The sequence below is a fragment of the Clytia hemisphaerica genome, unplaced genomic scaffold, assembly GCF_902728285.1.
Source record: "Clytia hemisphaerica strain Z4C2 unplaced genomic scaffold, Clytia hemisphaerica genome assembly, whole genome shotgun sequence".
Taxonomy (NCBI): Eukaryota; Metazoa; Cnidaria; class Hydrozoa; order Leptothecata; family Clytiidae; genus Clytia; species Clytia hemisphaerica.
In genome coordinates this window covers 718577-730010 of record NW_027104149.1, presented here as the reverse complement: position 1 = coordinate 730010, position 11434 = coordinate 718577, and the positions used below count along the sequence as shown (strand labels likewise).

The window sequence follows — 11434 nt, the reverse complement described above, 5'->3', positions numbered from 1 at the left end:
ACAGTCTGAAAGAAATTTATGATACACGTAGCCATGATTAATTTATGCAGTTGCATTGAGAAAAATCTATAATTTATTTCAATTCTTCTTTCACTTTCACCTTCTCAGAAAATTTGGTTGAACAGTCGAGAAGGCAAAAAAATTCCAGCTCAGCTGTCAGCACCTATCGCCAACATTGTATATATTGCCAGATCAAAAAATTAGAGGTAAGTCTGCTCCCCACAATGTTCAGGATCTAAATTTCTTATTCTTCTCTGATATCTTAATCCGAAAATTTGCCACAAGAGTCATCTCAGGAACAACAGGGAGGGATGTCTGGAGGTGGGATTATTTAGTTTTGTGTGTTATATTGTTCAAGTTATTGGAGATTAAAGTTTTAACCAAGAAATTTTTGTGAAGTTTAGCTTAGAGCAGTTTTACAGTCCTTTTCAGCTTTTCAGGCCAAATTCCTGTGTATTTTTTGTGATGTTGATAAGTTCTCTCTCGATCTCGTGTTCTTTTAACGCACCAGACCAGACGGACATCGTTATATCGAGTCGCCTAAAGTTACCTTCGTTTTTTTCTTATCCACGAATCGCTGATAGTCACCCCGGAATGAGATGGGGGTTCGGTTATTATCAGTTAGGGTCAGTTTGGTTTAATATGTTATGAATTGTGTGATTACTTTGCTGTGCGTCATTGGCTCAACGAACGGATAAGGCGTTGGTTTCCAAATCCGAAGGTCTTTCTTTGATGGTGGTTCGAACCCAACACGGTGCGATGATATGACCGGTCAAAATATGATACAGGTATGAAAACTTAGTCAGAATTGAGAAACTAAGTCTCAGAAGCTCAGACAGTCAGAAAAGAGAAAGACAGTATCAGAGATAGGAAAAGAAAAATGGTGACTATTGGCGATCCGATATAACTTCTTCCGCCCCAGACAACTGCTGAAAAAAAGGCTAAGATAGACTTAGCTTTTTTATCTTTTCTATTCCAACAATGCAATACTTCCATTGTACGACCACACAGGGTCAGCCCAGGTCTAGGTCCCAGGCAAAAAAATAGGTCCCCCCAAATTTTAAATGTTTTTTAAGCAGCCCTTAGTACTAGTATACCTAGGTATAAAATAAATATTTGTTGATTTGATATCATTTTTTTGTCATCTCTATTCTTTTGTCATTCTCAAAATCTTAACAGTTTTCAAGATGTGAAAAGGCCTAAAATTCGGGCAAACTGGGTAAGCAATTTTATAAGATTTTGATTTAGAAGGGTTAGACTTTTTCAAAAAAAATTTAAAGAAGTTTGTGATAGAAAATCATAAAAAATTTCCTCAGTTGAATTGTAAATTGTTTTTACATTTTGTCATTTGGAAATGTTTATAAGTATCAATTTGTAAAATACGTTGCAAAAATCACCAGTTTTGGGAAAAATGGTCTCAAAAAGAGGGTTGGTGTAATTTAAAGGGATAACCAGATAAATCCCATGGTACTTAGTAAAACCACAAAATATTTTTAAGAGAAAACATTCTGAAGAAGATATATGACAGTTTGAAATTTCAGATTTTCGTACGATACTATTAAACTAATATATAAACAAACTTTTTAAACAAACAGATTTTTTCATCTTCATAAGATCGATTCTCAACCACAAAATACATATTTTGGTCAATAGACGTTCTTTCTTCAAAGAATATCGATCACTTTCGTTTTCCCCTAAGATAATAGAGATGAGGCAGTAATCATGGCCCGGGGCGCTACTTCTGCCTTATTTTGCGTCCACGATAGAATGATCGAAATATAATGATATAATGATAAACAATCAAATCTCAATTTGTAAGTGTTTATTTTCTGAAATATACAAAAAGTACATCAATATCATTGATATTTTCAGCATGTGATAGCGTAAATTTAGATATATTGTGGCTAAATAAAAAGCAAATGATGGCAGTTCTGTTTTTTCCTCAAACCACCGGGAAAATTGTTTTTGCCGACCTTAGCTATTTTACAAATCTCGGAAAAGAACTCCCATAGGAATTCCAATACATAACCTGATTGGTAAATTTTGGAGCTGCTTTAAGAAAGTCATAATGGCAGATAATTCTAAAAGTTTCTGATGAGGAAGTGTGTGGAATTTAACAATGTTGAATGTTGGCTTGTTGATTGTTCAAAGAAAAAAGATAACAGGTATAGCTTTTTCTAATCCCCGGAATATCAATTCCAGCCGTGCTGTATTTATAAACATTTGAGTGACCAGATAGTTGCTATGACGGAACTAGACAAGGTATGCCAGCATTACACAAAGTTATGGTATGGAAGGAATCTTTTGGTTGAATTCATTTTTTATCTGGTTATCCCTTTAAGATGCACAATCTAACGATCAGTTTACAATGTACAGCCTGTGATCCATGCATAAAATAAGTTAATTTGTGCTTAGAAAATAATTTATTTTGGCAAATTACAAAGTTTTATTTGCTGGAACTCAATTATTTTAAGAAACAAAATAGACCTTTTGCTAGGTGTTATGTCAAGTTGGAAAATTAAAAACTCCAGCATAAATTGCGATAACTCCATGTGCCAATGGATGCAAGAAAAGCTGTGGTTATTGTTGTTGTTTCCCATTGAAATGTTGAGTTTTTAATTATCCAACATGACATCGGGCTATTGGATAACAAAAAACATGTCTTCACGACTGTTGCAATTTAACAAAATAAAACAATTCACATATTTTCAAGAGGGTAGATTATTAGTTTTTCTTCTACTTCTTCATGTATGCCAATCAGGGAAGACTTAAAATAAAACTCACGAAACAAATCCCCAAGATTGGCAAAAGTCACTTGTGCCCACTCACTGCTTGAGTCTTTTATTGCTTTCTTTTATTGATTGCTTAATTCATTGATGACTTGTTAGTCATTAAAATGAAATCCAATTGCCATGATATCAAGTGTTTAAAAGTAACATCCAATCAAATGAAAGTTAAGCACTTTTATCCAATCAACAAACCAGAAAGAATTTTTGACAATCTAAATCTTGCAACAAATTCAATCCTCAGAAATGCTGACTGAAACAAATAAAGATGTCGTTAATAGGGTGGACAGTTTTAAGACCGTCTGTCAGATGAAAAGGCATTTGCGCAAAAAATTAGGACCAGTGGTTATTAGCCTTTATCACATTAGGTAATCATATTGGTTGACTTTCCAATGGAGCAACTTACAGAAGCTCTCAGTAGAAGAGACCAAAGAGTCCTTTTTTTTATTGCAAATTTCAATATAAACAAAAATTTTTGTTTTTGAGTTTATCTGTCAACTAAATGGAAGCTTTGTATTGTTGAAATGTAAAAAAGAAAATAGGTATTAAAGTCTAGTGTTGCCTTATTGTCAGCTGTCAGGGATGTTAGAAATAACATGAGAGCTTATATATATCAAAATGAAAACACGATCCTGCTTAATGAACTGTAGATAAAAAATCTTACAAACTCACTTTTTCTTAAGAAGATTTTACCATTTCCTTGTTTCTTAAAGACAAATGCTACTCATTAAGAGACTCCAGTATAAGACTATTGTGTAGTGAACAGTGTAAAGATAGGGTCTACCAGAACGAACTACCTTCCCCTGTTTGTATATCCGTCGATTGAAATATTTCTATTCCAAACATTTTAAACTGAAGTACAATTATTTGCAAATGAATGGACCTGCACTAGTGATTAGAGGTCAAATCAGTAAAATGGATGAAAAGAAGAAAAAAGGGGAAAAACACATACAGAACTTGAACCCCAAGCTGGAATGAAACAGGGATCTCTTTTAGGCTCTAAAGATATCTGTCCCAAATTTACCAATTTTCAAAATTTTTAGGGTAGACTTTTGGCTTTTTTAGAAAAAATAGGAAAAAAGGAAAATTTTTCTAGCATTTGTTCTTACAGGATCCAAAATTTAGTAGACATCTGACAGGGTCAAATTTTCTCCTGTCGTCGAGGTCAGTGCCCTTCTGGGAGATATTATAGATTGAATGATTGAGAGCCTAGAATGAAGAAAAAGTATTGTTTTCAAAAAATGTTAAACTCTTCTGCAGGAAAATAATTGTGTCGGTGTAGGGTGTGTAAAGCTAAGACAAGTTGTATAAACTTTGAGCTAAATTCTAACTGATTGAAGAAGTTATAGATTTTGTGTGTTTTTTTCCGAATTTTTAAGTAGCATAATTTGCATGCTTATGATCAGTAAAAAGTAGGTAATTATAGAGGTAATAATACTGATCTGATATTTCAATTTGAAAAAATCTCATTTTGGTTTTCAAGGTTGCTTTGATGATCAGGGCTTTAATTTGGAACAATCTTAGAAAGATTCCACTAGTTTATACCTAATTAGCTAATTAGTAAGTAAAGTTTTTCTTAAATTCTACAATTTTCTGTTGTTTTTTTTCTAGTTAAATTTTGCCCAGTTTAGTTAACATATTGGTTATTCAGATAAAGGAAATACTTTGGCTTGATGTAAAACAGTGCTGTTTCTTTCTTTTTTCAATTGAAATATTTCTATAAAGCTGAAAGATTATTTACATTCTTTATATCTTAATGTGGCTTTATCTTCTTAAAGATTTGAAAATTATGATTTGCACAAAACACTTTGACATTTTATCTTTCTAACATTTTAGAACCAGAGACATTTTTTACAACAAGTTGACAACATAAGATGGAATCTTATATCAAACTGTTACAAACTTCATTCAAAATGACTATTTGATATTGATTATTTTAAATGAAAGGCTATCATTACGTAAAAGCCTCTTCAAGGCAATGGGCTTGGGGTCCTACTGCTCACTGGAAATTATATTTCTCACTCAAAACACTTGGACGAAGATGTGCTAGCTTTATAGCAAGCACCAATAATGGAAACAACAATCAAGACTTAAGGCGGCGCCCGGGTAGCCGCCACCAATACCGCTCTAGACACACTTCTAATTTTGATGAGAGCCAATACCGATTTCCAGATGCCAGTGAACTAACAATGACAGATAACGAAGTCAATGAAATCATACGTGAAAATGAAATGACAATTGAGGAATTCCCTGATTCCCAAGTGGTTGAAAAATGTGAAATAAACCAATTGAAATCAAACGAACCAAATGAAGACCAAGTGTTTTTAACCCAATCTACTTTTAAGGAAGGATTGCTATTTGGTGTTTTAGATGGTCATGGTGGCTCTGTTTATGGAGAACAAATGAAAGCAAGGCTTCCTTACTATATCCACACTTCACTAGCTGATAAAAGCCAAATTTCAGATACGCTTGATATAGAAAATTTTGTTGAAACTTTGAATAATGATGACGAGTATATTATTGAAAATTCTATTAATTCTGACATTTGGGTTGAGAAGGTTAACGAATATATGAAAGATCTGATACAGACTCATAACGAGAGCTCACCAAAGCCAAGTTCTCCACTGACTGCGTCATTAATGCAGATGCTTGGAAAGACAGAGGCTGAGAAAGTCAGCATAAACATAAGTAATGCTATTAAAGAGGCTTTTATTAAATTAGACCAAGACGTGATAAAAGAAATTTTACACCTTGCAAATACTGATAAACTGTGTCAAGAAAGTTTTCATTTGGCTACTTCTGGATGTTGTGCTTTAGTGGCTTATATCATTGAGAATGATCTACATATAGCAAACCTTGGTGATTGCAGGGCCGTTCTAGGATCAAATAAAGATGGAAAATGGAGATCAGTGCAATTGACTTATGACCACACTGCAGGTTGGTTATTTTTTTCTCTTTTCCAATTTTGAATTCAAGAGTCTTTTAACTTGGAAGCTTTAAACTGAGGTTTTTTACAACTCGCGATAACTTAAAAATTGAAGTTAATAAATGGGTTTGTAATATCTATCAAGTTTCATTTATGACTTATGTTGTGATTTCAAATCGAATCTTTTTCTTTTATTCTGGGCACTTGACCTGAAGCTCATTCAAGAATCCTATCTTGAAATGTTTCATGTCAGTATAACTTGCATGCTCTTTTAAACTGGAATTTTTTGTTTTTAAGTATCCCATGTTGTTTTTAAAACATATTGCATATTGTGTGCAAAAATAATTTGATCAAAAATTTATACTTTACGTTACTATCATTTCCCTATAGCCCAAAAAGTTAATGCAAAGGATAAATACTTTTGAATTATTCAAAATTGACAAAATGTTTACCCTAGAAAAATTCAATTATTAAAATAATTTGGTCTGGATTTAATCAAAATTTGGTAAAATAGAATAAAATATGCATATCTGCCAGTTTATGAATAATTGAAAATTGATAAAAAAATTTATTAAATTCTGTGTATGTCATTGATAAGAATCTTGTAAAATTTGGCAGCTTTTTGCAAGAGGGTAAAAAGGAAGGGACGAAGCATACTTGTAAAAAATGCCTTTTCATTGATATTTTATTAATATTTATTGATTTTTTTACTTTGTTTTTTCATTCAGCATCGAACTCATCGGAAGTTCAGCGGATCATATCCGAACATCCGCCGGAAGAAGCCCGGTCATGTCTATCATATGGGCGGTTATTAGGGCGGTTGGCACCTTTAAGAGCACTTGGTGATATTCAATTCAAGCTAGAAGCTGAAGAATTATGTACAATTTTCAAGAACGTGCTTAGATATTCACCATTTTCGTCCTCTCTAACACCACCTTACCTGATAGCAGAGCCTGAGGTTTTTCATTACAAACTAGAGCCGTACGACCGTTTTATTGTGTTAGCGAGCGATGGTTTATGGGACATGCTTAGTAATGATGAGGTGGTCAAGCTTGTTGTGTCTTATTTAGAAGGCCGTAGAACGGCAGTTATGGAAGAGCAAGCTCAATTTTATAACGTTCCGGATTGCGATCAAATCGACGCCAATACCTTCTTGGATGTCGAAGACGAAAACGTCGCTAGTTTTCTGTTACGGCAAGCCTTAGGTGGTTATGATAAAGTTAACCTGAAAGCCATGCTCTCTATGAAATATCCTGATACTAGGCTATATAGGGATGATATCTCGATCATGGTGGTGTTTTTGTCGAACCCGAATGACGAAAGTTTTGCTATAGTTGATACACCGAGTGGTGAATTAGAGTGATGTGTTGACCAGCTATTTAAACCTGTAATTTTAGCTTAGAGAAACTTTTGCGGGAATACGTTTCATAACGTGTGTTTCAGAACCTACAATATTGAAAGACCGAATTTTGAAAAATTAAACCCAGTGGGTTTTTTCACCTTTCGAATTTCGATACTCGATACTTGATAAATTTGTATCAATTTTGTATCTTAAAAATATACTAGATTCCGTAAGAGTTTCACCCATTTGACTTTGTGATGTATATATTTTATTGGTGACAAAACTTGTTTCTTTTTCTGATTTGAAGCTCCTGTCGACATACTTTTCAAGTTCTTGTTGTCGGGAAGGAAAAACAAATTGGCACATGACGTTCATCTAACGTTCATCTAACGTTATTTGGGCATTACTGACGTCAGATTGACGTTGTTTTGACGTTCGTACCGGTGGAGAAGTAAACTGATTGCGTGTTAGCGAAATTTATTCCCAAATGATTTAATAACATGCGCGCTAATTTGACGACTTTAAAAATAAAACAAGTATCAAAAGTATGCCAAATATGCCTTTGTGACTATTTTTTACTGTTTGTGTTCTGTTTCAAAGAGATTATAAAATTGACAATAATAAAATATATTAATATTATTACGACCTTTCCAGGCTAAAATTCTAGAATACTCAATAAAGTATAAGCCCGAAGGGCTAGAATCGAATCTTTAACCTCTCTCAGGCAAGAAAAAGTGAAGCCTTAAAATATACGACGTATTTTTGATGACGGGCTGGATTTAGCGATTACTTTGTTTTCGAGTGATATATTTTTTTAAATCTAACAAAAAATTTTACTTTCAATCCGCAATTTGTATAAAAAGCACACGGGCCGCTCAAGGCCGCACAACTTTTGTAGGATTTAGTGGCTTCAAATCCTACCAAGGAGACACGGTTTTAGCCTTTCGGGCTTATACTTCATTGAAAATACTGTATTACAGCCAACCTAGCTTTATTTTTTGAATTAGATCAATTTTGTTAATGACTAGATATTGGTCGCACTACGAAGTCTAATAACATGATTCTTAGATTCTGAGATTCCAGTTTCCAAAAAAATCGAAGTATTCAGGGAAAACAATGGACCGTTTGAGGGAATGAAGCCATTCTATTGGTTAGAAATGACGTAAGTTCTTACAATAAACCAATAGAATCCTTCTATTCCTTGGTAGCAACATGGGTTACCTTCCTGTAATACTTCGTTTTTACATTTTCTTACCTTTCATTTTTTTGTTTATATAGGCACTTTTTTTTTATTTTACAATTTGTAAATTTGATGTAATATTGATTTGAACGTGACACATTGCTTTCTCAGTTAGGCTTCTTTTCTTGACCAACTATTTAAGGCTTGGGGACACAAGAAGTTTTTTTTCGCGTTGGTGCAATGCAACATGCTCCATCCTACCAACCTGAAACGTTTTCTCGTGTCCCTGGGACAATGGAGCAAAATTGATTCTTTTGGGTATTTCCCTCACTTTTTGACCCATGAAACAAGAAAAGAAACCGTGACACACACTTTTTTTCTTGTGTTGGATGGAACATGTTGCATTGCATCAACGCGAAATAAACCTCTCGTGTCCCGAAGCCTTTATTTAAAAAGGTTATTAAAAACTTTACTTCTTTCATAGCCTTGCTTCTAATTTTTCTCCATATTTTTGTGGGCGGGGAATATTTTATAGCTGTTATCTTTTCTTTCAACGTAAAATAAGATAGGACTTTTTAAGTTATGCTTGGAATTTAGTGTCTGGGAAATTACCTTTTAACACTGTCTAGTAGTTGTAGACATTTAGGGATCTTGAAGATTAAGCAATTGTGTACAAGCTTTTTTATAAGAAATTCTTAAAATGGTTTTTTATTTGTCAAAACGTGATACAGATTTTAAACTCTTTTTAAAGCACTCAAGAACTTTCCAGCTTGAACATTTCGAAAGAAGTGAGAACATCCAAGTTCGAACCAAGATTTTCTGTTTCTTATATAAAAAAAGCGTGTATTCGTTATTGAGTTTAATTGAGTTCTAGGGATTTCCTCCTTTGAAAATTTACGCTTTCATGTTCTAAATTCATTCTTTTATTTACCAGGTCAAAAAAAATCCACAAAATATAACAAAAAAATTAGAAAAATATTTAGTTGAAAGCCATGGACAAAATAACGAAGATATTTGCAGATGTATTCAATGAACAAACTTGGCATAAAGTGAAAGATAACACGTTAGCATTTTCTGGCTTGATATTTGGTGTTTTGGTGGTTTTCGTCCTCATTGCTATTGGTAAGATGCATTTACTAGATAATTAACACCCCTGTTTCAATACTCCGGTCGTCGTTCACATGACTAAAGGTTCAATCTCAAAATTAGTACCTTACAAAATTTAAAGTTTTACTGTGGTGGTCATCTTTTAGATTGAGATTGCCCTTTTTCCATCTAGAGAAATAGTCAATTTTTTCATATGAAAAAAAGGCCAATCTCAAAAGCAGAACAGAATTGCAAGATTTTCAATTTTCCAAGACACTTATTTTGAGATTGAACCTTCATTCATGTGAACGACGCGGTGTAACCTTCCAACTTATTTGTGAAAAGGGGTTGTTACCTAACTCGCACCCTCTGATTTTGTAATGGGAAGATTATAATGTTCTGTACCTTTTTTACCTGCTGTCAAATGTCATTTTCTTTGTGTTTTGCACCCAAGTTATCTGAATATCAACAGTCACTCAATAAAAATTCATCAAAATTCGTTTACTTTTATACTTCCTTACATACATGGTCTTTTTTCGTTGAAACACTGTCTTGAAATGATTTACTATTTCCATTTCTGTACTTCAGACCGAACGGAAAAAATTTATATTAAAAAAATTACCTATTTCAAAGTAATTTTAAAATTACCCATCAAATTTTTCAAATTTTGATCTTTTTCAATTCATATAGGTTGGTTTGTTGTATGGAAAATGTTTTTAGTTCGATTCCCATTGATACGCGAGCTGGTGTACGGTAGCAGTGCAGAGAGTGAACATAAATTAAAATCCAAAAGGACGTCATCTGCGTCCAGTCAGAATGGATTACAACCACGACGAAGCGCTCGGTTACGGCAGAAGCAGGCATCAGTTGATACTGTCGATGAATAATACATCAAATAATATTAATGAACTTGTTTATGAAATTTTGAACTGATTTTTAAAACGGATGTTTTAATGTGCACAGACCAATGTCAATCGAATAATAAACCTGGTCTGGAAGTCGGGCTGTATTGAATTTAGAGGATGGTAAGTAAAATGGGCTATTCCAGAAAAAATTTGTACCCCCTATGTTGAGGAGATCTTTTTTTTTTAAGGTGACCCCCCTGGATTTTTTTCACCTTGGATTTTTTTCTCCCATTTCTTTGGACCACCCTGGATTTTCGACCTCGTTATACTGACCACCCTGGATTTTCAACCCGATTTTACTGACTCCCCTGGATTTTATCATTCAAAAAACTAGACCGCCCTGGATTCCCTGGATTTATTTTTCAGACCACCCAGGACGTCACACCTCCTGAACATAGGGGGTACAGACTATTTCTGGAATAGCCCCATCGGGGAAGTTGTTGCATTGGAATGGAAATGTTATTCACCCAATTAAACTAATTCAGATTTTCTATCGATATTGATCATCTTTGATCATGTGACCCAAGGAACTTTTAATAAAACATTTTATAAATCTCTTTTATTTAAAGTTTCTTGCGTGACCGATATAAAAAAATTCAACCTTTTTGCTTACGTCTCCTAGCCACCAGTTAGATATTGAACTAATTCTACTGGTTTTCGTTTTTTTGGGTACGAATCTCTGAAGGTTTTCTCATTCAGACAAGAGCATTGTAAATACATGGTAACACGACGTTTGTTTCAAATTTTATCGGGAGGTGTTATAGTTTGAGTGTACCTCACAGATTTAGAAAGCCCGAACCCGAAGGGCTAGACGTCGTACTTTAAGCCATCGCAAGCAAAAAAAAGTGACTATCGGAAAAAGTATTATTGCTATTGTTTTCGGAAAACCCGCGAAGCTTCTGATTGGTCAAGAGCTGAAATTCTATTGTAATTTCACATGACATAGGTAGGATTTTCTACCTAACCACGGCACACTTTCAGTCGAAGCACGACATCTACCCTTCGGGCTTTATAAATCTAAGGTGTACCTACCATTTCAAGAGTAAATGTTACTTGCCTACTTTGATAAAATTAATATTGTTTTAAAAGCCTTCGTTTTAATAGAGGTCCAATGCACTTATGGCAATTGTTACACATTTTTGGTTTCGATTTTGTTTGGGTGGCACAACACCAGTCAAGGGAAGGAAGAAGTTTCGCATGATTTCAATT

The 11434-nt window shown here is 33.9% G+C and overlaps 1 protein-coding gene across 1 annotated transcript; it reads left to right on the top strand.

Moving 5' to 3' along the window:
• Positions 1-118: 118 nt before the first annotated feature.
• LOC136814020 (pyruvate dehydrogenase [acetyl-transferring]-phosphatase 2, mitochondrial-like) lies at positions 119-8387 on the top strand. Its single transcript, XM_067070526.1, has 3 exons — positions 119-206; positions 4623-5723; positions 6441-8387. The coding sequence occupies exons 2-3, from the start codon at positions 4727-4729 to the stop codon at positions 7073-7075; spliced, it is 1632 nt and encodes a 543-aa protein (XP_066926627.1). The 5' UTR covers positions 119-206; positions 4623-4726; the 3' UTR covers positions 7076-8387.
• The last annotated feature ends 3047 nt before the right edge of the window (positions 8388-11434 follow it).